The sequence below is a fragment of the Ptychodera flava genome, unplaced genomic scaffold (assembly GCF_041260155.1).
Source record: "Ptychodera flava strain L36383 unplaced genomic scaffold, AS_Pfla_20210202 Scaffold_46__1_contigs__length_1169225_pilon, whole genome shotgun sequence".
Lineage (NCBI taxonomy): Eukaryota > Metazoa > Hemichordata > Enteropneusta > Ptychoderidae > Ptychodera > Ptychodera flava.
This window is the reverse complement of record NW_027248368.1, coordinates 299,591-327,455: the sequence shown is the minus strand read 5'-3', so window position 1 is coordinate 327,455 and position 27,865 is coordinate 299,591. Positions and strand designations below refer to the sequence as shown.

The 27,865-nt window shown below is 38.5% G+C and overlaps 1 protein-coding gene and 2 long non-coding RNA genes across 3 annotated transcripts; 2 read left to right on the top strand and 1 right to left on the bottom strand.

The window, feature by feature from the left end:
- The first annotated feature begins 4,179 nt into the window (after positions 1-4,179).
- On the top strand, positions 4,180-8,467 carry LOC139128220 (uncharacterized). Its single transcript, XR_011551229.1, has 3 exons — positions 4,180-4,321; positions 5,615-5,822; positions 6,789-8,467. It is a non-coding gene; the product is annotated as an uncharacterized lncRNA (long non-coding RNA).
- Positions 8,434-10,980, bottom strand: LOC139128222 (uncharacterized). Its single transcript, XR_011551230.1, has 2 exons — positions 10,796-10,980; positions 8,434-8,613 (listed from the first exon to the last, which is right to left on the bottom strand). It is a non-coding gene; the product is annotated as an uncharacterized lncRNA (long non-coding RNA).
- Positions 10,981-11,071: 91 nt separating this feature from the next.
- On the top strand, positions 11,072-27,595 carry LOC139128219 (negative elongation factor A-like). The gene is made up of 11 exons (XM_070694038.1): positions 11,072-11,487; positions 12,766-12,937; positions 13,047-13,208; positions 14,399-14,491; positions 14,957-15,075; positions 15,262-15,328; positions 16,409-16,503; positions 21,587-21,683; positions 22,829-23,124; positions 24,085-24,184; positions 25,634-27,595. Exons 1-11 carry the CDS (start codon positions 11,206-11,208, stop codon positions 25,789-25,791), a joined length of 1,641 nt encoding a protein of 546 aa, XP_070550139.1. The 5' UTR covers positions 11,072-11,205; the 3' UTR covers positions 25,792-27,595.
- The last annotated feature ends 270 nt before the right edge of the window (positions 27,596-27,865 follow it).

Below are 27,865 nucleotides of genomic sequence, written 5' to 3'. Positions count from 1 at the left end.
CGGCAAACTCGCATTAATTTCCTGTTTGTTTTCCAAATTTTGCAAGGGTAAGCTTATGCCAGTACTGTTACAAATAGTTCGCGATAAATTACTTCTCGCCATCTAGGAAAACTTCACGTAATTTTTGTATCAAGTAAACATGTCCTGCCTGTTGATAGCTCGACACGCCAGGTCAAGAGCGCTGCCAGGCCAGTAATACGGGGAAATATACATTGAAAGCACAAAAAATCACCTTCGGGAACAGTGATACCATGTATATACCGGTGTGTAAGAAAAAATGGATGTTTTCATAGTGTAGTGTCTTTTTCATGCGAATTTAGTTCACCCATCTAGAGATCATTTGTACACCTCTCTGTTGAGTCGCTTTCACTGTGACATAACCCACAATTCGAACAGTGCAATGTGGAAGGAGAAAACACCATTCAGGACAAGAGGTAAAAAGTAGGAATAAAGATTTATCGTAATTTTTGATGTTTACCTTTTTAGTCGTCTGGGAAAATTCTTACCTGAACATTACTGGGTTCCGGGAAGCCTCCGTGAACAGTCCGTTTCCTTGGCCATGTGATAGTGTTGATAAGCCGAGAATGAGATGTCACTTCCACTGATTCAGGTGTGTGGCTCCCAAGATAATACGCGTGGCACAGAACTCCACTTTACAGCGTCCATCGCCGCAAACAGGGAACCAAAAATTGTCAGTCTTTATGCCACAATACTGTCCAAACTATAGAAGCGAAAGTCGGCGTGGTGTCGTCATATAATGGTATCCTATTAGTACGTATCCATGATCTCGGCCATGTGAAAATGATGCTAAAACAGAGATGTCACTTCCACTGATTCAGGTGTGTAGCTCCCAAGATAATACGCGTGGCGCAGAACTCCATTTTACAGCGTCCATGCCGCAAACAGGGAACCAAAATTACCAGTCTTTATTGCCACAATACTGTCAAAATTATAGAAGCGAAAGTCAGCGTGGTGTCGTCATATAATGGTATCCTATCAGTACATGTCCATGAAGTAGCGTATACGGCTAGTATCGGGAGATTCTGGAGAGATCCACGTGCAACAACGGAGGAGCTAGTGAACAGCCATTTTTCATTGTACACACAGTCACTGTCCCTCCAACTGTGATTGGGCCTTTGAAATGCATGATGATTATCATTGGTGGTTATTCTCCGGTTTCGTCCAATCACAGTTCACAAACTATCTATCTGAAAACGCCCATTGATCAAAATGTAATTCACTGATAGCGAGTCATGTAGTGGTTAAATTTAAAGTCATGCTCATGAGTGAACTTCTTACAAAATTGCCTGTGCGTTATCCCCTCAGGAGCCTCAAGTTGCTCTCGAATGTGTTTTCCGAAGAGTGCCGAACATGCACACCCTTCCGTAGTTTCCAGACTTTCGCCAATTTTTCGCAAATTTCGGCAAAATTCGTGTTGTTCTTGTCGTGTAGAATTGACGTGCTGACGAAAACGGGAAAAGGTTTAAGCTTAGGGGAGGTGAGTTTTAACATTCTAAAAATTCCTCTCATATTTTTATGAATATATAATAAGTGGGAAATCTCGTAGGTACTTTTTCGCATAATATCGTGCAATTTATGGAAGACCGGTCACGACATGCGACATGCGCAATTATCAACCACGCACGAAATCCGCCAAAAGTATAACACCTGTGAAGCTCATTTTAATATGAAAAGGTCATAGTTTATCGAGACAACCATGACATCAAACAGCGTGCAGCGTTTCCAGTCTGTGTTTCTCTTTGTCTGTGATCAAATTAACCAAACTATAAAACACTTTCTAACTAAAATTGTCATTTATATATTTAAACATCTTATCATGCATTGTTGGTATGCAATTCGATTCGTTGATTTTTCTCACTCATCCCTGGCCCAACCTAAAGTTCAATGGAAGAAAGAAAACACACCTAAAACAATGTTGAAGCCAACCCACATGGCCGTAAGCTTACAGATTTGGTAATTGTGAATAGCTAAGCTTACTCTGGTCATCGATATGGCGGTCTGCAGATAGGTACTTTACTGATGCAAGTATGCATCTCTGTTGTGAATTGGCAGTACGCCTGTTTCTAAATTGACATATGCACGCAAATGCGATTTTCCATAATTTGATCCATTTTCGCGTTAAACATTTTTGTGACATTTCATTTCTAGAAATGTGATAGTTCAACCAATAAGAGGCCTGGTGCAGTAATATTCCCCTCGGCCGGCAGGCACCATAGTTCGTCATGAGCTTTACGTAATAGTATTTCCGTAAATTCATACAAATCCGACGTTTTCAAGGGTCTAGCATTGAGTGTACTAAAACAACCACCCACTAGTCACTGTGAAAAACGTTGCTCGCGATAAAATCCAAATGGTAAAGTTAATCACAGAATCGCTTATGAAAATTAGCGGTAACATTGCCTTCGTTTGTAAAATCATAGGCCTACTTACGGTTGACTTTGTCGCCTGGTGGTGGCAGTCCCCGGGTTGGTGGTACCCATGCGCGTTACCAAATTCACGGAAAAGGGGTGTTTTTTCTTCAGTCATCTCGGAGATTCTAGGTCCGTGAAATCGAGAAAAAGGGGTACTTTTTCAGAGTAACCTCCGAGATTAGGGGTAGTCCTTTCATAATCTCCCTAGGACACTAAATCTGGTCTAGTCTCACTCACAAAGAAAATGAAAAACATGTATACAAAGTCAACCTCCAGGGTCAACCCTGGAAGTCAACATACTAACCTCCTAGATTTCGAAAATAAGGGTATGTTTTTTACAGCTAATTTCTCCCAGATTTGCCACAAATAGGGGGTGTTTTTCTCAGAAATATTCTAGGAAAGGGGGTACTTTTCAAACTTGGGTAACAAGCATGGGTACCCACCAACCCGGGGACTGCCTACGCCGGGCTTTGTCGCAAGATATTGACTGCCAATCCTAAGATAGGGTCATCAACAACATCGATGAAAGAAGAGTTAGACAAATGTTACACCTCATGTTCATATCTGTGTTGTGTTCTCCCGAAATATCTTTTGATCGCGTTAAAAGAAGTAGGCCTAACTCTTTTTTTGTGAACGCAGCCTAGGTGTACAATAATGACAGAAATATTCAATTTTTATCAAAATAATTCATAATCATAAATTTATTTTTTTAATTATCAAACATGTATAAGTGTACAGATATGGAAAGTTTTGCGGGGGAAATCGTCAATAGTTAGCCTCAGAACTCCGATGTATTATGATTTGATAATTTTGGGTGAGAATCACTATATCAACTACATCTTGCCTTCTTTTAGTCGTACAAAATATGGATACCCTCCCGCAAACATATGACCCTTCAAAAATGCTTGCGTGATAAATTGTGACTCTCCTTCCAAAAATCCAAAACTGCCAGCCCCCCCCCCCCCCCGTAATTTCTGTCCCTAACTTACATAACAGTTAAACCGATTGTTATGTAAATTGACTGATACTGCTTCAATTATTTTTGGGAAGAATACTGCAGTGATTGGGGAGGGTCAAGTTTTTGAATTTCGGACAAGGGGGTCACATTTTAGACAAGAGGATAGGGGAGGGTCACATTTTACAGTATAGGTGCACATGGAATTCCACCTTCCCATCCCGCTGTAATTACTGAAGGCTCCCTTATTTGTATACTTTAGCATGGGATACGTATGCATCGGTTCATCCATAGACGCTAGTCTTTTCTAGGGTCTCTCCTCCATCAGTCCAGAATTTAACTGTTTTCTCAGAAACAGACGATTAAAAATACGTTTCGCGTATTAATTTCTGTGGCTCAGTTTTCGTATCTCATCAGGAAGTAAAAAGGATACCTCGAAGTAAAGGTATGATAGTTTGTGTTTATTGGATAAATTGCATAGTACTTAATTTCCTTAAAACTGTATTTAGCTTCCAAATAACTACCTGTATATGATAAGTGACCGAGTGTGCGTGTATCCCATCTGAGACACCCGTTAGGTGCAACGTGCTGGGTAGTCGTCTCTTAAAGGCCCGTGAGCTGTAACTTTTAACATTTTATTTACCCTAAAATAACCCCCAAACGTCTCGAATGTTGATTGAATTCTTGCAATTAAGCGATATACCCTTCAACTAACATACTAGGACAGTCACAAACGACACAGAACGCAAGGAAATTCTCGCGATATCGCCTCATTTTAAATGTACCGCCATTTCGCAAAAGCAGTCACGTGACAAAGAACACAGCAAATGCAACGTCACACGGAGGACGAGAGCGGGATCTTACTGTGTGATACTGCGCGATGTGGGAGCGTGACCCCATTCGCAACTCGACAACAATGGAGTCTACACATGAGGTAATGTAACTTAGCTTATGTCTATTTTGTAAACAAACTCACGTGTTTTCTGCCCCCTCAAACCTAGTATTTAATGCTGATTGTTCTCCAGTTCGATGTTTCATTTGAACAAAGAGGGTGTTACAACAGTTGTAGGCATAAACGATGCGATTGAAATGACAAGGAACTAGAGCTTGTTTGTGAATTTGGCCCGGCCAGGCGGCCGCTGGTCGAAGTCCGGTAAAGCGTACGGGTAGCTGCCCATAGGCTAGCGTACGCTAGAGTCTCGTTGTGGTTCGTTGTTTCGCATGGATTTCCAGAACTAGTAATTCGTTTTGAATCTGGATTTACCAAGAATGGTTTTCAGTTCGCGATACGCCGTTCGGGTTTTGTAATTACGAACGTATTCGATTATATTTGGCTTGAGTGAGCCATGCGCATGATGCGTGAACAATGAGCGGCATTGACCAAATGCAGTCGATCTTATTTCTGAACACTGTCAATTTCCGAGTCATTTTGCAAACGGATTACTTACTTCACATAGATTCGGAATTATTGTGTGAATAACCTTGAGTTTAACAATGCCTTTCGTGTGTTTTTAGTCAGCTCTAATCGAACTGTTGAGACATACGGCCCCGATCCTACTTCTATGTTTGAGAGGACGAGTTTAGCAAGCTTCGTGATGATTACGGTAGCATTACAACCATGGAGGTAGAAAGAAAGGTACAAGGCGGCTGTGTGATGTGTAGTACAGCTGTAAACTTATGCCAACTCGTTTTAGAAATTTTCTTTTCAAAGCGATGAATTTGAGCATGGAGAAAACGGCGTTGTTTGCACTTGTGACTATAACGTTGCTATGGTGATACAAAAACAAGGACACACAGCTGTTTTATTGTGATTTGTATTTTCGCCATGGCTTTTGATTGAAGTACAATTTGCTGGGAAATTTGAAGGGTAAACAACACATTTTCAGTGGATTTCTCTAGGGTCTATGATACAACATAAATGACAAAGGTGGTCCTTTTATGCAGTGGCTTTGAAAATGTCAAATATATATGTTATGCATCAAAAGCATATTTCCTTCCAAATTTTTAGTCTGACTTTACACATCTTAATTTCCACCAAGAGTTAACCTACAGTTTACTTGCCATGTTATGGTCAAGAATTAAAGTAAAGTGTCAACTACTTACTTGGCTTTGTTTAGAAGAGAAGATGGTAACAAAGAAAAACTCAACACTGATCAGCGACCGGCAGAGTGCAGTATATCTACATTTGAATCTCCTTTGTAATTTTTCTGATTCTTTCATTTTGCAGACATCACCGACTGATTCTACTGATAGTTCTGTAATAACTGAATCCCAAGCAAGAAGAGGGAGACAGGGGTAGAGGGAGAGGCACAGGGAAAGGGTGAGGACAGGGATGCAGAGGTTTTGGCAGAGGAAGAGGGGCTAGATGGGGAAGGCTTGTGACAAGAGCAGATGAGGCATTGCGAGATGTGCAGCAACGGAAAAATACTCTTCATGTAAGTAAAATTTTTGCTTTGTATACACACCGTGATAATGGGGCATACAGATTGACATCAGCATATAGCCATCGCAATAATATCATCTTCTTTTCAGGAGATGCTGCAGAAAATGACACCAGAACAGAAGCATGATCTTCTGTTGCAGGTGGTTGAGAGGGACATAAGTTTAATATTTGACTTTGCAGTCCTATCTGAACAGGCTGGAGGATCCCATCCTGGACCTTCATAAAGCAGTCAGGATTGATGTGTCCGTCAAAACTGTCGGCAGATGTCAACCCTTGCTGAGAGAAAATGTTGTGGGGAGGTGCCTGGGCTCTGTATCTCCAGATTGCTAGTCAGCATGTTTATGAACTGAATGCAAACAAGCAGACAGTTTGCCATGAAATTTTTCAAAGAAAATCATCATACAAGTTATTAGGGAATTCCTACTTTAACCATATTGTCCCTACCCATGATCATTTATGGGCTGAATTGTGAATTTAATGCAATAAATCCAATCAACTGCAAGTCATCCTTTGCGTTTAGATCAGATCTGGTAAACAGTCTTGATGCATATGTAATAATTGTTCTAAATGTGATGAATACCAACTGACTGAGATGGAAAGCCATGTGTGCTGGGCAAATTATTTATGTAATGACTTTTGGATACGTAATGCTCTTGAGTGTTGAGAATGCACTGGCATGGTCACAGAGGAATTCTAAAATGTAAGACGAGACTGTTACATGTGTACATAAAAATCCTCATTTTGGTATTTCAAAGGAAGAACACCTCTCAGAAGATCAGCATAGATACTGTAACAGTGTTACTGTTCTTCCAAAAATATTTTTGAGACAAGCAAACTAGTACCAAACTCAGAACTTTGGGAAAGGAAGTAGAGATCAATGAGAATTTATCCAATATATGGCAAATATACTCAAAAGCAATACATATTGAAACAAATATCATATTTTTCATGATTTCAGAGTTATCTGCCTTGACGAAGGAGTCCTTGCAGTTGCTAGAGCCTATCGGATGGATATGATGGCCACCAATGACTTTGATGACTACCACAAGTGCAACAGGCGTGCTGCATACCAGCAATTTATTTTGTGGGAGCATGGGAAACCTGGCGCAGGAAACTTCAGAGTGATACCAGGTTGCTGTGTTTGGGAAATAAGATATAAATATCCTGATCAGTTTGGTCAATATACAGGGTTCATTCCAACACAGTTTGCATAAAGGGAATTGCAGGCATCATTTTACAAGTGATATAGCCACTAACTAATGACGTCAAAACTGCCATACACGATACACAGTGCCAAAACTTTCAGGGCGTCTGTGTCTTGTGTACAGTGATTTGATGTAATCAGTTTGTGGCTATACCACTTGTAAAATGGTGCTGAATTGCATAATTGTGACAAAATGATAACAAGATATATAGCTCATTTAACCCAAACACAGCAGCTTGGTTACCTCCCATTTGGCACATTACTTGATATTTCCTATACATGTTAATCATGATTTATACACTCAGAGACTCTTCAGTGAAATCTACAAAGTCTCCCCTGTGTACACAAATTCACAGACTGGTTTCTTTAATTCTGAAAATGTACTTTTAAGGACACCATTCTTCTAAATTGCCATTTTAAATGACTCAGAAAATTATGCTTGATTGAGAGAGGAGATAGTATTTTCATAAATTTCCACTGATTGTGTCCTCAGCCATACAGAATGTGATTGAAAGTAGGGAGACAAGTTGCACCTGTTTCATGATACAAAAGGATATTCCACCAGAAAGACAAAAGAAATTTACATGCTGACTTTTCTATCTAAGAGAATGACCTCTTCAGTTTGTCATAAATTGCTCACCAAAAGTATGGCATTTGTCTAGAGGGTTTGCCTCATTGCTTTCAGGCAGAACTGAAAAAGTTACAAAAATTCTAATGTCGTGTGTAGAAATCAAACCAAATTGTGGGAATTTATTGTGTGGTGTATGTATATATACCAGGGGGAAGTCTCATGAACTGTACTGTTTTAATTTGTTGACCTCAACATATCATGTTTACCGTACCATCCATTGTACCGGTAACTGTTGTGTGTCAAGTAGTTGTGGAGTACAGTTGGCTTTGGCCAAACAACTGTATCACCCTTTCATGGTGATGTGTATTGGTGTGCCACATTTCTCATTTCATGTACAAATTTGAATATCTGCTTCCATCAAATTCATCAATGGCTATCTTCATGTCTACGGAGCAACTGATGTGAATTTTTCACGCAAAGTTTTATATGTACACTTATTGTTGTACACGTTTATTTGCATACATGTCATGTATTTACAGAGACACTCGTCCAATAACCAGGATTTTGCCAGTCCTGGGGACAGACATTCCTCAATGTGACAAGACATTCAGTGCAATCATTGTCCTAATTTTTTTATTTATTTCCTGCTGAGTTCCCAGTAAAGTACCTGAATTCAGCCTATAAATAGGGGTTAGACCTGAAAGGGATTTACCCTAATTGTACATGAATTTTTTTCTTATTTTGAATGTTTTATCTTGCATGCTTACTGTCTCATTTACTGTAAAAAAGGTGAAAGCTTTTTTTAAGATTGAAAACAGTGACGATGTGTTGAATAAAAGGTAACGTTTTAAAATGTATACAATTGTCATGCTTTTTAAGAAAGTTTACATCTCTACTAAAAGGGAAGATGGTAAATGTACTTTCTGTACATCACAACTTGGGCAGCTACAGCATACTGAAGACACCATTCAATTCACAACATTGCACGGTAGTTTGCAAAACCTGAAACTGAAAGGAATAAAATGTTAGCAGACTTGTGTGATGAAAAAGGCTGAACAATCTAAACATCTGGCATTATCAGTTTTTTGCTTGTCACCATGACCGAATGGCTGAAGTAAGTCTACAATCATGAGGTTTGAGTGTCCATGGATAAACAGAAACACAGTAAGTGAGGCTACCCACAATTCTCCATGATCTGTACACACGGAGATCACTAACTGAACTGAAGCAAATTTCTTCTGTACAGAGAACAACTCAGTCCATATTTTAAAATTCTGGCAACATAGTTCTGTTAATCATAATTTTCTGATTTCTCCCTGTGAATAATGAGAAGATCAACCCCTTTTCCGCGGAGGAGATAGCAATTTTGTAATTTTGTCGACATAGATTTTTGACAGTCATACACAATATTTTCAAGGAAACTAAGGGAATAAGTTGCATCTGTGTTGGCAAAAGAAAGGATATTGATTTTTTTTAATGTTCGTAACAAAGGAAATTTGCATGTCTGACAGGTGATATGATGAGACCATCTTAGTTGCTGATAACTTTATCTTGACAAGCGTACAATTTTTAGCACCTCCAAACATCGACTTCTCATTCAATTTATTCTTGAATTTTAAACATAATCAATAATTTTGGAACATAGTTTTAACAAATAATCCTGAACTTAAATTGCACGTTAAAAATTGTTAAGAAACTGATAAAATTGAAAAAGCCTTTAGCAAAAAAATATCTGAGTGAACAAATCAAGGGGAATTGTGGGTAGCCTCACTTACTGTGAGAAAGTGGTTACTTTACAAATATGTTTACATTATATTTTGGATCAAGACAGATACACTTGTAAAGCAAATGGAATTTTTTACTTTGCTTGAAAGGATCGATAGTTACACCTTAATTGAATCATGTTGAATACAAATCTTAAATCGTCACTTCCTACTACCATAGACCCTCTTTTTTAGTGTCTGTGCTACTACTAACAAGTATTTTCTGACTCATTAAGCAAAGATGTATCCATAGTTCGGACAATTTATACAGAAAGGTTACACAACAGGATAAAATTATTTATTTCCCATGACCAGATAAAACTGATGATGTGCACGAAATGTCTTGCTGTACTGGCTCAACACAGGTGCAGCCAATTAACAATGCACTTTTAAAGGGGTCATTACTATGACAAGATATATTGTGCATTACAAGTAATGTGAACTGACTAATTTTAAGTCATGAGAGTAATTAATTAGTTGTTCATAATTTGCCCTGTCACTGAAAATTTTTCGACTTGCTCTCCCGCACTCAAACTTCATTTTTACCCCCTCCCCACTTATTTTTGCCTGTTTCCCCTCCCCACTGTCAATTTTTGAAGCTCCCCTGCCCTGTGGCCGAAAAACTTGCCTATTTCCCCTGCCCTGCAAAAAATTCCCCCCTAAATTTCGTCATTCCATTTCCCCTGCAGACATGGAGCTACCTACCCTACCCTGTGATGAAAAACCTGTTGATTTTCCCCAGCCCTGTGAAAAAATTTCCCCTTAAAACATAATGGCTCAACTTCCCGTCCCCGTTTTAAAAGTAGCTCCCCCTCTCCTCGTTTTTCGCAAAGCCCTGTCCCCGGGACAGCCAACCGATATCTGCCCTGCCCGACAATAAAAATAAAATTTGCTCCCCTGCCAGCTAAAAATATGTCCCCTACCCAAGCAAAATTAATAGTTCCCCTGCCCTCAAATATTGCTGTAGCTCCGTTGGCTGCACCTGTCACCACATGTTACGAGAGGCGATGTTTGCCAACTCGTAACATGCGCTTAGAACTGGCGGTATTAAAAACAGTAGCAATAGCAGTCGCTTGGTCCGGGGAGGACAGTGACTGTTTACTTCGATTCTTGTTGTAACTGCGACAAGATGTGTGAAACGATTCAGTACGTAACTCACTGTGTTGTAAAAGCTTATCGTACGCGAGTATGAGATTTTGTTGTGATTTCTATTCAAGCTATGGTGTTTCCTAGCATTTGGAGAGTCAAAAGTTGATGTTTCAAAGGCTAAAACGTGACCTTCTTTGAATATTAATACATGTATAGTGAATTTATCAAGGCATCGTTGCACAACCCAAACCCACAACCCATGGTGCGTCAAGCACTCGCACGCACTATTCGACACGGTATATTGTGTACAGTCACTCGCTGTCCGGTCCTATACTTACCAATCAATTAACTCCTCCGCCAAATCGGGATTTGCAAGCCCTGTTTTTTCCTCTAACTGAAGCCATCTCCCGATCTGGTTTTCGATGTCTAGTTTGCTAAGGCGTTTAGACGCATTACTGCGCTGTTGTCTCCATTCCTTGTCAGAATCCGATATGACCGGGCGTACGTTTCCCACTGTGAGACGCCATTTTCTTGTGAGGAATCTAATGCGCATGCGCAACACTCACACTTTATGTGTACTCTTGCGAACTCAAGCCATGGGCGCCGCCATAATCGGGTGCGGCACCGTTTTATTATTTGACTCGTTCAAAGTTACACGTGCGATTTGAGTACGTGGCCAATAACACGTCTTTGCACACCCTTCAGTAAGTTAATACACATGAACTAATTCTAATTTGAATGTAAAATCATGGAAATAATGCAAAAAGTTACAGCTCATGTGCCTTTAATATGTAGAAAGTTAGGGGTACAATCCAATATGGCATCCGTGAGAGAGAGTGACACGAGTCTTTGGCTTAATAATAAACTTGGTGATAACGATGATCTGTGGTCCGGAATCAGCAGTTTTAGCTCCCAACTAAACCGTGATGTTTTGCAGAATATTCAGACGTGCTTCTTAGCTTCTCAGACCCAAGTTAAACTCAAGTTACTGCTGTCGTTTCTACACATGCATCGCAGGAACGTGGAAGAGGTAAGCGGGTTTTTGCTCCGCGCAGAGTCCCAAAGCTGGGCACTAAGGGTTAGAACGGAACGTCAACATCTGGTGAGCACTGTACAGTTTGATGGCTAGATTACTGTGCATGAAAGTGAACTCTTTGTTGCGAGAATACCATGTTGCGTCGGTTTGTATTTTGACCCGCGTAACCGCTGTAATATATCCTAAGTCTTGGGACACGCTTTGAGTACTGCAGTAATGGTACTGGTAGTACTCCGTCAGTGTCATTGTCATTGTTTCTGTTGTGTCGGGGACGGGGATCCCCCAACTTCTAGCTATCTGTTTATCGTCAAGACTGGACAAGAACACGATCAAGAGCCTGTTCTGCGCTTGAAAATTCACCAGTTTACCAGACAGTTTACTCGGGAATGCCTGTTGCATGTTGGTGTCTCAATAGCCTTTTAATAATACGAAATGATAACAGTAACTTATGGCATGTAACCATATGATCAACAAAACAGCGATGTGCAGCAGACTGCACATCCAAAGTAGCACAGCAGAGAAACCAAACCCAGTGACGTAGATCTTTCTTTCAAGTTGGTGTTGAATTTAGTAAATAAACTATTATTACACATAGACCTAACGTACCAAAACTTTCCACTCACTCAGAGTGCAACATTTTGTGCAGGATTTAGGATTTCCTGAAATTTCAATGTGTAAGTCCTTTTCCAATGAAAGACATTGAAATATCGAGAGTTTCTGTTAGCCCTACATACCATGCTGTGTTTTTCCCGCATTGCACGGCCTGTCACCAACTCCTTGCTGACTGCCATAGACAAAACCGGCAACATGGGGTCCCAATTTGAAATTGAACTCTTTGTTGTGAGAATACTACATGTATGCAACATGCTTGCCATTAGATACATTCATGCAAGATATGGCCAGCCTCTTGGCCCTTGACGGTGCATTGTTGGAAAACTAACAGTTTGGGATGTCACAAGAGCAAATTCTTTTTGCAGTCTGTGAGTGGTTGAGTTATTCAGGTAGGCATAGATTAGAATTGAGTTGATTTTGACCAAAATAGTTCGAAAAGTAGTTTTTGTGCAAATTGGGACTGCATATTGCCGGTTTTCTCTATGGCCGTAAGCAGGGCTGTGGTGGGAGGCCATATGACGCTGGGAACCCACAGCATCATATGCAGGGTTACAATTCCTGTGTGTTACAGCCATGACAAACCTCTCAGTCTGTTGTCATTCACATAATAAGTCCTTGTATAATAAATATTACAAAAGCATTTGCTTTTTCCTTAATCAGTTGCAGTCAGAGTTGGAAGATATTATAGAACAAGCATTACAAGACGATGATGAGTGGGTTAGAATCATTGCAGATATCCTACGAACATACCCCTCCACTGGAAGATTAAACCTAGATATTGAACATAACCATCCGTCAGTGGCTGATGCATTGGTTGAACTCAGGCGCATAGGTAATGCTGTTACTCATGTCATTGTTTATGTGATGTTGAATGTACATACATATAAGCTGTACAGTGCTTCAAAGGATAGCATAGTATAATTCTGGTATAATTGCTCTAGTTTCAGAAACAGACCCGTCTTCCTTTCTACCCATGGAATGTCAATACTTGAACAGAAATGCCTTAACTCAGCTTGTAGGATTGCAGCCGCCTCCTGTCAAACACTTTGCATTGAAGAGAAAACCTAAATCAGCAGCTCTCAGAAGTGAACTGCTTCAAAAATGTAAGTTCAAAGTTTAATGATATCATCGGAAGCCTGATACTTTTATTCTGTACGACTGGGAGATGAACGGTACACACCACAGATCAGATGTATCCAGTGAGCAAAGTTTCATCACAGGATCTGAAATGACTGGCAGGATAATGGTACATCAAATCTATGTAATACCATTCAACATACATAATTATTACACCTCACGTATTATTCAGGTACTGTGATTGGCTGAGACTCACTCACGTGATATAGAACAAAAAGTGATAGAACATGGCTTAGGTGATATAGCCCTGTCGCGTGCGCTGATATAGCCCTGTCGCGTGCAGTGATATAGCCCGCTACCACGTTCTGGAATACCGCCGTCCTTTCTGCGCGTACCACATCATCGCGTACATTTGCTTGGTATTTTCAGTAAAGCAATGGCTTTTGAAAAGGTACAAGAAATTAGCTCGACCTGAAGTACACGACGACGTTTAGTACATTAAACGAGAAAACCTTGAACAACACTGTCTTCGTTTTTAGACGTTAATTCAACTTCATGTAGCATTACGATCGAGCAACAAATAGAACGTTCCCTGTGGCGAGTCTCAATCGACACTTGACTGCATTCTGAGCAAAGTTTCCAAAACAAGTGTTTTTTTCGGTGTAATAAAATTAATAACACACGCTAGCACGGGCAAGATCACGATTTGTTGCCTGCCCTCGGGCTGGTGCTCATGACGGTAATATTGATGATACCCTTGCCTTCGGCTCGGGCATCATCAATATTACCGTCATGAGCACCATCCCTTGGGCGGGCAACAAATCGTGATCTTGCCCTTGCTGGCGTGTGTTATTATTTAATTACTTGTACAGAAGTTGTCTTCTTTCAACCAAGTGAATGCCAAGTTGAAATGGAAAGGGTAGATTTTGTTTGTGCACCAAGTTTGCACTCTGACAACAGTTTCCATGGTTACCAAATCCTGTGTTTCTCTAGTTCATATGTTTGATAATAGACTCTGACATTTGTGTAAACCTCCTCTTCAAGTGTAGTATGCTTGGTAAATATTTAAGTTTGTTCCTGGATGTGCACACTGAAATATACACGCGATATTTTTCTTTGATTTGAGCGGAGATATTTTGCTAATTTGACCGTTGGTGCTGCTACATTCTTGTGACCATTATTGTGACTCAGTTCTGTGATGCATTTCTTTCTCCAGCTTTTGAAGCTCAAGCACAGCAAAGAAAGCAAGGACACAGCACTCCAGTGGCAGCCAAAGCTAGATTACAACCCAAGAAAACTGACAATCACAGTAAGTATTCTTTTTAGATTAGCAATATCTGTTATGTCTTTGGCAATATTCTGGAAGCTATTCAGCCAAGGCAAAAGCTAAATTTGGATGGATTGTACCCTTGCAATTGACAAAGCAAGAAATATTGTTAATTGATGACCATTTTACAGTGAGTTTGACAAATGAATTTATCTTTTTACTGCTCCAATAGACGAGTGGATATAAATCCAGAGGTATAATAAATAATGTATACAAATAGCAAGTTAGATAACAAACCCTATAATTGAACTGCGGACTCCTTAAATCCTAAATGGATCTGTGGACCTCTTCTGAAATTGCCAGAACATCAAAATTTATATTTTATATTTTCTTGGTGAAGGCAGCATTTATGTAAAAGGGCTTCCTCTGTATTACTAAGAATCTTGCATACACATAAAATACACAATAATGAAATCAAAATATCTTTCATTCAAATCTGATCCACAGCTCCTCTGCGAGGAATTCCGAAGACCACACCAACATCAGGTTTCAGGTCTCATGCCAACTTAAACAGAAGTACTCCACTCAACAGGTCACTATCAATGCAGAAAGAAAGAGGAACAAAGGTACAGTATGTAATCTCATTCCGATAAACCTCCACTTATTGACTCTCCACAGTTACATTTGGTGTTCCTTTCTTCAGACATTGTCCCACCGAACACAGATCACTGGGCTTAGGGAGCACCACCTTGTGGCAAAGTAATACAGGCACCTTAACTTGCTAGTCATCTGTTGCATGTTTTGTGTTTTAGTTACTGGATATCAATGAACAGCCAATGGGTGGAGGAAGGGAAGCCAAGAGACGGAAGAAGATGCAAGGTATGTCTAGCAATAGAGCTGTGTTTTTTGTTTCAGCTTTCAAACAGTGTAACCACTACATGACAAGCCTTATACACAGGTCATATCAATGTTGTGGTCACTGATGTACCAGCTTTCGGTCCTCTTTCATTCATCTTCTAGGCTTGCCCCTTAATTAGAGTAATACGTGGGGGGGGGGGGTAGTTAATCAGTAAAGTTTTGTTTGAAGGGTGAAATCAGAACAATGTTGGGTGACTTCATTCGTCAGTGATTTACCTATGCCAGTTTGATGCGCAGACGAACACATATTTCCCTGAATATAGCTCTCGACAACTTTTCTCTGGTAACCTCGCATGATTTGCGATGGTCGACCAATCAGTTTTAAAACGCGCTCAATGTGCAAACTTTATGCCATATTTGCTAAGCGTGTAACATACTCGATGTCGAAGTGGATGCATTCTTCTTATCTGCCAGAATAACTAGGGGAGGGCTGTCAATCATTTTGTATTTGCTTTACGGCACTGTGTACACAGTCCATCTAGCCGCCAGTACTGTGCAAGAAGTCCAAGTAGTGAATCCGGCAGAAACTAATTCACTATTGCACAGACTCAAAGGTAACACGTTCAATCGCTAGGAAAACCTGGCCTGGGCTGCCAAATACCAAGTAGGTTTGTATGAAATAGGAGAGACACAAGAGAAAATATTATAAATGATTTTATTTATTTTAAATTCACCGACTTGAACCAAGTCTATGTGGAAAGTTAAACTGAGGTAAAACAAAATTTTCTGATGATTAAAACTTTAGCTCTGGTCATGTTTGATCTATTTTCATAAGGCATTTTTCACATACATTTCATTTGTGTAAAACACAGCAATACTTCAGTAAACATGTAGATGTTTATCTGAGGTTAGTGGTAATGTACATCTATGTTATAATATGGATTCTGACGTCCCGATTTTGAAGTCCGTTGCCAACAATGTGTAGAATTTCACAGGCCAGATTGACATGTGTACGTTTCATTTCACAGAAATAGATTCAGTGTGTGTGTATGGTCACTTCACAGAGATTGAGTCAATGTGTGTGTTTGTTTCATTTCACAGAAATTGAGTCAATGCAGGAACAGATGAAGAAAGACAAGGAAGCACCCCCAGCAACACCAGAGTATGCTGCCAGTCTAATGTCACCAGCAGTTCAGGTAAATACAGTCAAATACAGTATCTCAGTGTACTCTTTGTCTACTGCCATAATTTAGTGTTCTGTTATCAAAAACTTTAGAGTAAATGTTTTTTATACAATGTCATGAAAATGTGAATTTCTTTAAATCCATTTCGGAGGCAAGCCAAATGGCTTAATAGTATTGGAGATGAACTCAGAGCTGCAAAACAACGTCGGCACTGTACTGAGAGACAGTGGTTGAAGATCGGACTGACAGTTCATAAACAGTTATATATCCATTCTAAGAAAACTGTGACAAATATCGTTTATGAAGCTAAAACACTATAGTAGCAAAATCAACAACAGCCAAACATGCAAGCAATTGTTCAGTGTTACACATGATTTACTTGGCAACAAGAAACCCTCTCCTCTTCCTACCATATACCCTGCCATTGATCTCCCATATCGCTTTTGTGAATACTTTGACAGCAAAATTAAAACCATCAGAGCAAACCTTGATCATACTGATTCTCCCCGCCGATGTGTACTGAACCTTGTTTTCATGGAGAAAATCTCAGTCATTTCAAACCAGTTTCTGATGACGTAGTGAAACGCATCATATTAAAATCCCCTGCCAAAAGTTGCGACCTTGATGTTATGCCCACCAGTTTCTTAGTTGAATCTGTAGACATCTTATTACCCATCATCACCACAGTCATTAACAATTCTCTCACTTCAGGTGTTTTTCCAGACATCTATAAAATTGCTCAAATTGTTGAATCTACTTCAGTCAGCCTATAGACACATCATAGCACAGAAACGGCCCTCCTTAGAATTGTTAACGATCTCCTCACTTCACTACACAGGGATGAAATTAGCATTTTGACTTTGTTAGACCTCTCTGCTGCGTTTGACACTTTAGATCACAAAATTCTCCTTCATCGACTTGAACACTCTTTTTGAATCACTGCTTGTGCGCTATCCTGATTCAAATCCTATCTGTCCCATAGATCACAGTTTGTTTCAATTAATGGCCCTAAGTCACATGTGTCTTCTCTTTGCTTTGGTGTCCCACAGGGCTCTGTTTTAGGACCCATTTTGTTTGTATTGTATCTAGAACCACTGTGTGAAATTAACTTAAAATGCATGCTGGTCCAAAGGACCAATAGCAAAGGGAATCTTTGCTCAATGACATATGCCATGACTAGACTTGGGTATCACCCAGAACCAGATGTCTATGGGAAAAGATTTTAGAGTTCATTCCAAAATTAACATGGGGGAAAAAGTCTTTAAGTTTTCATTCCAAATTAATATTAGAAAATTTCTTTCAGTCCTCATTTCCAATTCACATGGGAAAAAGTCTGTTTTCATTTCAAATAAACATGGGGGAAAAGTATTTCAGTTTTCATTCCAAATTAATATTAGAAAAACTATTTCAGTCCTTATTTCCAATTTACAAGGGAAATAGTCTCAGTTTTCATTTCAAATAAACATGGGGAAAAGTCTTTCAGTTTTCATCTCAAATCTCTACTACATGGGAACAAGTCATGATCTGTTAGCATGGAAATACGATTTGTTTGTGACTTTAGTTCACTTCTCACTGATAATGGTGATGCTTTGAAAGTGGACTGACCCATGCTACACAGGAACATTTTATGTGTTCTGGGACTGTGATAACAACTTCAGACAACAAAAAGACTTCCTGAAGATTTTTATTGATATTGTGTCCCAACATTATCTTACATCTGCTCACTTCATAAAGTAAACATCCTTGACTCAATATACAGACTTTGACTTTCACATTTCGGAGATTAAGTATCCATGATGTCACTTGTTACAGTCTTTACTCTTAGACAATGAAGTTACAAGTTCTGTTAGTTCCTGTGTTCTCACAGGAAATTACAGGGAACAAATAATTATTTTAGAAGTTTCTCTCCTTTAAACAGAAGATATATTACAATTAAAACCTGTCATGGATGGATTGCTCTCAAATGATCTGAAACACAGTTATTGCCCAATAGCAACTAATCTTTAGCAAGATTTATGTAAAGTTCATGAATTTACACAAGGTATTAGACAAAAAGATGACCACGACTTCGCTGCCGTACTTGATCATCTTGGCAAAGGCATTCACACCAAGAAAGATATCCGAATATTGCACACTGAGTCATTAAAACAATCAGCGCACAAAGTCATTTAGCAGGATCATGTTAATTATTGCTTTTTGCGTATTTGATGAATGTTTGAAATTAGGGTGATATGTCTAGAACTACTACAGCAAATTTTATGAATCTTGGTACAGATCTTTAGTTCTTGTAATAATGTACAAAGATATTTAGCAGTATCATGTAAAGAATATACCGGTAATGTGAAAATTTCACAAAATTTGATCCAGCCTGAATGGAGTTAAATTCTTTGGAGACATTGAAATTGGGAGAAAAGAGAAGCTAGGAAATTATGTGATTTGCATACATTTAACACTTCTTTTTCGCATAACTTATTACTGCTTTACAAGCTCAAAGGTGAACCAAACCAATATTTTAATCTTAGGTCAACAAATTAATTAAAATTGAATGAATATTTGCAAAAAATTATTGTGGAGCGCCCCCTTAAATTGACTTATTCGAAGAACATTTTTTGTAATAAGGGTGGCAGGGGAGATTGGCTTTACGTTTCCACCACCATGGTATGGACCAATTCCTGTGGTGGCCTTCTACCAAACTTTTAGCGGTAATGCAGTTTACTCCTATCTTAGCTTCAGTTACTACTTTCAACATTTATTTCATTCAGATTTCCTTAGCTTAATGTAAAATTTGTTATCTTAATTACTGTCAACTTAGCTCTGCTACACTTATTATTCTTACATTACTGTTATACCTTATAACCCAAAATTTTTCAAGAGATGCATACATGATTGTCACACAACAAATGTCTTCTGCTTTTTCCTCCATACACATACATGTCCCTTTTCTCACAAAAGTGGGCTTAAAATCGCAATGTCAAAATTAGTCTTTCATCTATATGTTGCACATTGACTCCATGGTTTGTCTAGTTCACAGTGAGTGGGGTTGTTGATAAATGCCGATAATACTAGGTGGTCATTATGTCCCAGTGCCATTGGCATTATTTTTAACATCATTAGGTCATATTCTGTTTGTCACCATGTCTATGCAGATGACAATCAACTCTACAAAGCAACCATAATTGATGAGATCCATTCTGCCATACGTTCTATAGGAGATTGTATTAATGAGGTCAAAACATGGATGAAGTACAACAAGCTCCAGTTATTAAAACGACAGTAAAACTGAAGCCATATCTGTGAAAAATCTTGGTGTCACTGTAGATAGCCTTTTAACCATGTCAGAGCACATACATAACATATACAGAGCTGCCTATGTTCAGCTGAGGCAGATCAGTTCTATTCGTCACCTGCTCACTGTTCAAGCCACTCAGACTCTTGTTATTGCTTTTGTCCTATCTCGTTTAGACTACTGCAACAACCTTCTTTCTGGCTGCCCAAAATACACCCGTGGCCACTCAAGCCTGTCTGGTACAAGCAGAAATTCTGTCTGCAGAAGGGTGATAAAACGGTTACTTTACTCTGTATCAGTGGTGATAATGATCCTACTATCGGTACCCCATGGACACGCCGATTAGCCTGAAATTACGCTGTATACAAATGATGTTGACCACAGCATTTGCCCTATCAGTACTCAGTATATGCTAAAATTCATGTGTTTCAAATGTAGACAGTGTTAGAAAACATCACACATTTTTTGTCAATTTCAATACTGCAACGATACTACAGTGTGTATCGCAAGTGTCGTGTTCAGACTCTGTTCAGACGCGGGAATTGAGAAAATGCCAATTTGAAAATGTTAGCGATTAAATTACAGACATCGCCCGTCTTGACTGCAAAACTTTCGAAATAAACATTCACTTGCACTAAGCCATGTTTCTTTCCTACAAACTGTGAATAAACTTACTCCAATTTCACTTGGTACGGAAAGGTAAGAGTAAAGTACAGTCGGGGTAGCGTTTTACATGTACATGTATTCACATGTGTGTAACCATGAACGACACTTTTCTCATCCCGGTTGAAGGGAACCTGTCCTGATACATGTATATCTCTTCCAAACTTTTCTGGCTCCCTCCACGCTTATCTTAAAACGGTCGCTTGCTTGTTTTTTGTAGCTCCTCGTGGTACCTCGCTAGGTGCCGGATTGCCACCACAATCTCTTATATTTTGAACAATCAAGCTTGCTACGTCCTCTCTGAAGGATTTGCCCCTATGATATTCGCGACCGTTGTCATTGATGTTCATTGCCGGAGTGCAGACTTACAGCGTGTTTAGAGTGCAGTGTTGTGATCGATTTGAATTGGGCAGGCGAGACATTTTAGTAGAACGTTATCTCAATCCTAACAGTGGGGTGCCGATAGTGAACCTTACATTTATTACACCGTTCACCACTTTGTTTCGTTTATACAAACAGAATTTCTGCTTGCACCAGACAGGCTTAATCAAAACTATTTAAAGTGGCCACGGGTGTACCTCATTGACAAATTGCAACGTGTTCAAAATGCATCTGCTAGACTTATCTATAAAGCCAAAAAATCACACAACATACAACCACTTTTGAAATCACTGCACTGGTTGCCTATTGCTAGTCATCACAGTACAAACTCTCTACAGTTTTTCGACTTGGTTTCAGGGACCGGACCACAATATCTCTCTGACCTTTTGCAAATGTATACTCCCTCAAGACACTTACATTCTTCATCTGAGACGTGTCATTTTAGAATATCGCGTGTTGCCACAAATCCTTTAGTGAAAGAAAGGGGTTTTTCCCACTCAGGACTGAAAACTTGGAACAGCCTGCCTGTCAACCTACGCCATATGGATTCACATATTTCATTCCGCCATGCCCTCAAGACATATTTTTTAAGGAAATAATGTATTTTGTCCTACACCTAGACCTCCCTTTTGAGATTAGGAGCATTATAAATATTCTTTACTATTATTTTTCTCTCAGTGGTGAATTTCAGGTCCACATTGTGTATTTTATCACCGCTCTGGAATTTCACCAACTTGAATATCATTCATTCATTCTGATTTGTAGAAATCTGGAGCGGCAGCTAGTACAGCGACCTCCACACCAACACCATCGTACGTACCGGGTTCAAACAAACCATCAACGTCACTGCTCGCCAACATCGGTAAGACACAATGATACTCTCCAATAAAATGAAGGGGATGTGTTTTCTGCTTACATGCGATTCCACAATATGACTGTCATGAAATCTGATATGCACATTTTTGTGGAGGGACAGTTTTGTTTACTGTAGGGCCAGTACATGTAACTTTGATGATTTTTCACTGTGTATGTTGTTTCAGTTACATTTTCTTGTCCTTCTCACATTTACCATCTCAACTCAGCCTGTACTTGTGTAAACTGCATTTTTATGGTTGACAAGTGACTTCTTGTTAGAACTAGAATTCAAATTTGAACAACAATAATAGTGCATTTTACACATACAGACATAGTATTGACAAGCTAAATAGTTAGTGTTTTGACATGCTGTGGGGAATAGAACAAGAACTCATGATTTGTGTACATAACAAAAATAGTACATAAATCATCAAAAGTTGAAGTTAATGGCCCTTTAATACTCATTATATTACCATACCCTGCCAGTCGCATTTTGATTGGTCGAGCTGAACCACGTGACTGACCACAAATACACAGTAATGGTCTGTTTATATGCCCGTGAATATGAATAATAAGATTAACAACTCAAAGTATCGTAACTTTACAGCTCAAACGTAAATCATAATCAATCACAAAATAAAATGGAGCACTTGTGGGCCAGGTTGAGATACTTTTTTCTGAAAATATTTCCAGATTTGCCAATATTTTACAGCGCGCGTGACAATGCGTAGCGTATTGCTCAGTTCCGGGGCCCAGTTGTCGGTGCGCGCTCCGAAAATTTCACAAATTGTGACGGTTTTCTACGGTAGTGTGATAATATAATGGAGATAACAGACTCCGCACTGACCATTAACGTTTATTTGTGGGCACGGGCTCGAGGAAAGCCCAATTAACAGGCTCGGCAAGCCTCGCACGTTAATTTTGGCTTTCCTCTCGCCCTTGCCCACAAATAAACGTTAATGGTCAGCGCGTCGCCCGTTATTTCTATAGCATACATATGTGTGTGTTACATTGTAGTGAACGTGTCAAAATGTTGAAATACAAAGATTAACATATCTTCCATCTGTTCTCAAATCTATGACAAAAAAAATTATATCAGTGTGTATGTTGTAAGCCATTGAACTCAACTCAAATTATCTTTTCTGTCACCAGTGGGTCAAACAACGCCCCCTTCAATACGGGATGCGAGAGAAACTTACAGCAACAACTACAGCAACAGCTGCAGCAGTCACAGCTCAGCCGCAGACAACAGTACAGCACAACTCACACAGCAGCCATCACAGCAGCAACAGCAGCAGCAGAAAGCAGTGGCTGTGATTCAGCCAGCAGCAGCAACAACTACAGTACCCGCTGCAACTACCACAACTGCAACACCTTCAACGGTAGCACCTGCTGCAGCATCAACAGCTGCAGCACAGCCTGCAGCCAAGAAGGGATTGTCTCTTACTGTGAGTATGATTGCTGCTTGTTGTAGATGAATCCCCTGTTGATCAAGATCAATCTTGTTAAATCTGTTGTCTGTCAAAAAATACTATTTATTCATGTTCTGAACAACTGAAATATGTTGAGTGTGGTTTCAAAATCTTCTCTTGCCGGCCTATCACTTCCCCTTGTACTGAGTAAGTAAATAAGTCTTATTGAGCCGAACTAATACTTTTTTCTCCTACTTTGCTTAGTATGTTGTAGCAGGTCAAGTCAGTAAAAATCAGTATCTGTGTTTTCAGAGGCCTTTGTATGTTTAAATCTTTATTAAAATGCAATATATGGGACATGTTACATGTCACTGGTTTCAACCAACTTGACCTGACGGTGATGTAAGAACTCAGCTGTGTAAAGATTAATGTTGCAAAAGGAGAGGTGATATTTATATTATGACTGGCATTGGATGGATGACAAGACAAATTAAAAGAAACTTGTTGGAGGTTGTTAGAGATGAATTGATGTAGTGTTAGGCTACTTTCAACTAAATTTAACTTGCAACATATGAATTGAGACCTCATGTGTAAACAATTACCACATTCATGCTTCCCCTACCAATTTTCATCCCATTCTATGAACTTTATAAACTTTTTCTATACTGAAAGAACTGTGTAGGTATGAAGCTTATACTTTAGAAGGTAATTCCATTCTGTTTTATTGAATAATGCGCATCATACCAATGGTTTTGTCAGAGGGTACCAGGACAACTGTGCAATTGACTTTGTAATTCTGCAATGTGCTATAATGTTGCTACTGAAAACAATTTTAGACACAATTATTATCCACAGATCCGAAACAAAATGCTTTACCCCAGTGAATATCCAATCTGATACTGTTCTCTCAATGCAAGTACATGCAGTCAGGTAATTACCTACTGTGCATTGTTGAAACAAAGATCTGTATGTTAATATATCATCTTTTCTGCACAGAGAGAACAAATGTTAGCCGCGCAAGAGATGTTCCGACTTTCAAACAAGGTGACCAGACCAGAGAAGGCTTTGATACTTGGATTTATGGCAGGCTCAAGAGGTATCTAATAACATATTATCTTTCATGAAATCCACAGATTTTAATCGGACAGTATGTATTTTGTGGTGTTTGTGAAGCCTTGCATTGCAAAACAAATGGCCATCAGTACCTTGCTAAAAATGTAACTATAATAATTTACAAATGAGCTAGTATATTTTATATTACTAAATTTTATAATTTTGTTTCATCTTTGGAAAATATACCACCTGAATATTCCCCACCCAGTACTTGCAACCAGGGCTATGGATAAATGTCTGATTGATAATTGAGCAGAGGGTAACTGCCCTCTTTTTTATTATTGACTCTATCTCTCTCACCGTTTCAAAAAACAACACAATACAAATCATTATTTTATTATAATTAATTGTGGGCTTGAATTGCAGCAATCAAATGTATTTTGATCTTCAAGGAACTTTGTATTTAAGGGGGCGCCCAACACAGGGTATTTCGCTCAAAAATCACTCTTTTGCAAACATTAATTCAGTTTTGATAAATTTGTTAACCCGAGACAAAATATTGGTTGGGTTCACCTTCCAGCTTGTAAAGCAGTCAAAAGTTGCATGACAAATAAGTGTTAATCTTTGCAAATGTATGCAAATCACTCAATTTCCTGGCTACTTTTTTGTCCAAATTTCAAAATTTCCACAGAATTTACCTCCACTCTGACTGGGTCAAAATTTCTGAAATTTTCACATTATATTCTTTAAATGCTATATAACAAAACCTCTATTTTGTTTGGCAATAAATTTCTTACATTTTGAATAAGAGGCATTTTAATTTTGCTAATCATGATTTTAATCACGTTTTTTAAGTGTCAGTCTTTCAACCCTTGGCATTTCAGAATGAGGATAAATAATGCAAAATAGAATAGTCGTCATTTTCTATATATACTCTTCTTTCAAGATAAATATTACATTTCAGAAAATAGCGTCAAGTTTTTGACTTAAATTAATTTTTATCACTAATATCAAAATTGAGTTTTTTTACCCTAAATATACACCCACTTCATCCTTCTAGTAAACTACTGCTACCATACTAAACTTTAGAGTCTCTGCTTTTTGGAAATATATAGTATGAGGGGGTTTCCTTGTCATCTTTGATGAGAAATATTGCTTTGAAAAAAACTGTGTTGGCAACATACAGCTCCACTGTAACTGAACAACTTTTGCCAAAACACTCTTGACAGGTAAAAATTCTCCTTCACCTGCTTATACACCTCTTCAAAACTTAAGCTGTACACCCCCAAATATTCCTGTACACAGGTCCACAACTGCCATTGATAACAATAGCTTTGGCCAAACCATGGTGGTAAAAGGGTATGCCTCATGGATGATTGTTACATGTACATGTATGCAGTCCTGGTTGTAGAATTTCTTCTGATGCTATTGTTCAAGGAAAGCTCATGGTAGATGTGTACAATAACTCTTTGTTTTGCATGTCTGTTCACAGAAAATCCATGTCCTCAACAAGGAGACATTGTCACCATAAAACTCAGTGAAAACCATGAGAACAGCAGTGATGGAACACCGATGACCGTTGACAGCTATTTTGAAATGAATTACAGCAATGGACAATGGAAGCGATACAAAACGCAGAGACCATTGTGATGTGCATCGGCATATTTGAGGTGGCAAGATACACTCCATGAAATTCCAGACTGACAGTTTGATGTCATCGGTACTGAGCAGTCTATAATGTCTGAAATATTTGTAGTGAAAAAGCCCTCAGAAGATAGGGGCTGTCATTTTTTGGTTACAGGTGCATAATTGACTGTCTTTGAAAGGCATCCATGTGTACAACTAGAGAGTCACAAAATGATCATTATCATCAGTTATCACTATTTCTTTAATTTTCTGTCAATGTATGGCTCGTCAGATAAGATTTATTTCCTTCTGTATTGAGATCCCCTCCTCAAATGAAGGCATATTTCTCACCATGGTTATGTGCTGTAAATAGAAAACAAACCTTCAAATGAAACTCTTGCATTCTTGTGAAAATGCAGTGTTGTTCAGTTTTATAGCTTTTTGTGTAGACTTTCAGTCATTATACAATAACTGTTGCAGCAGTCAACATATTGCTGTAGCCCATGTTAATGAAAGCAACCCATTTGCTGAGGGCCTAGAGCATGCCGGTTGCTAAAATGACTGGCAAGTATCAATGTATCACTCCCATCTCAATATTTGACCTATGTATGTTTAGAACATCCATTCATATGACTGTAGAACCCAGGTATATTTGACAGATACTTGCTTCCTGGAACTCAAATTATATACAGACATACTGGCCATATGCATCACCATTTACATGTTGCATTTTCTGTATTGGCGACTGCTCTTGTCATAATATCTGAGAAACAATACTTTGATGTCAAATCGTCTTTATTTGGTGTTATTGGTGGAGAAGATGCAGATGAAATAAATTATTATGGTCGACAAAATTCAAAATCAAATAATAATTAAGGTCTTTCACTGAAATCAAATCTTTCAAATAATCGTTTTCATTACATACACTCCTTTGATGAAAATTACATGATCAAGTGTTGATTTTGTTTTCCAGGTGTTTTAGAATGTATACACAATTTATAGATATTAGCAAGGGTTTAATATGTGTCAAGACATCTATTTATTAAGCCTATGATCATTTATTGTTGACAGGTTATTTAGAATTAATTTGCTTCATAGTGATAAGACTTTTGCTGAAAATAAAGCATAATACTTAAAAAGTAGTTATTAGAATTGTAGGTCAGTCACCAAAGTAGCAGACTTACGGAAGAGAAAATTTTATGAAAATCTGTATATGTAAATCAGAAAAGGTGATAAAGCTTTTTCTGAGAGAATGGCTTTTATCATCAATTTTTATTTTTTGTTTATTTTCAAATCAAGTAAATATAGTTAACATTGTTCCTGTTTGTTGTCAGAGAATATCCAAAGAAGGAAGAAATGAGACCCCATCCTGTCATAAATTTCACTCCATTTCTGTATTGAACCATTGAAAATGACAGAAATTGCCCTTACAAAGAGGGAAATATGTTTAAACATGGCAAAATTTATTTCAGTTTGTGTCATTATTTTGAAAGGAGCCATGTATTGACTCTTAGGTTGTATATATCTGTGCAATGCAAAATTGCAAAGTGCTGAGAGTGATCAGGAATGGGTAGGGAGCCCTCACAGTCCAAACTTGATGAAAACTGCTGCAAAGTCTCATATGAACTTTGCTTGCGCAGACTCTGATCAGTAGATGAATAGAATAACTTTAGCTTCATTGTGAAATCATAAGTTAGATTGTACTTGAAATTGAAAAAGAAATTCATTATCATTCATGAAAGTTGTATTTATACACTCTGCTGAGAGAGCTATCCTGCAGTCATGTGTGCTATTCAGAAAATAAAACATCATTGAATTTATCAAAGAAGTGATAACTTGTATGAGTCCTTTTTTAACAAAAATGAGACAGTTTAATAATTTTGGGTAAGACATTTTCTTCCAGTCACTGTCCCCATTTCATGTACTCGCTTCTTCATAAATAGAAATTATTTCATACATTAATGTATGTATGTATGTCCACTCAAATGTCTTGAGAAACGCAGTACTTACAGATTTGATATTTGTTGTGTAGATGAAAAATATGATTATGAGTTTTTTTAATTTTTTGATGTTGAAAATATGCAAATTAGCACCAAAA

Coding starts and splice junctions, on each gene's coding strand:
- LOC139128219 (XM_070694038.1), top strand. CDS start 11,206: ATGGAAATAATGCAAAAAGTTACAGCTCATGTGCCTTTAATATGTAGA. Junction 15,329..16,408: donor GAGACGGAAGAAGATGCAAG/GTATGTCTAGCA, acceptor TTCATTTCACAG/AAATTGAGTCAATGCAGGAA. Junction 21,684..22,828: donor GTCACTGCTCGCCAACATCG/GTAAGACACAAT, acceptor TTCTGTCACCAG/TGGGTCAAACAACGCCCCCT.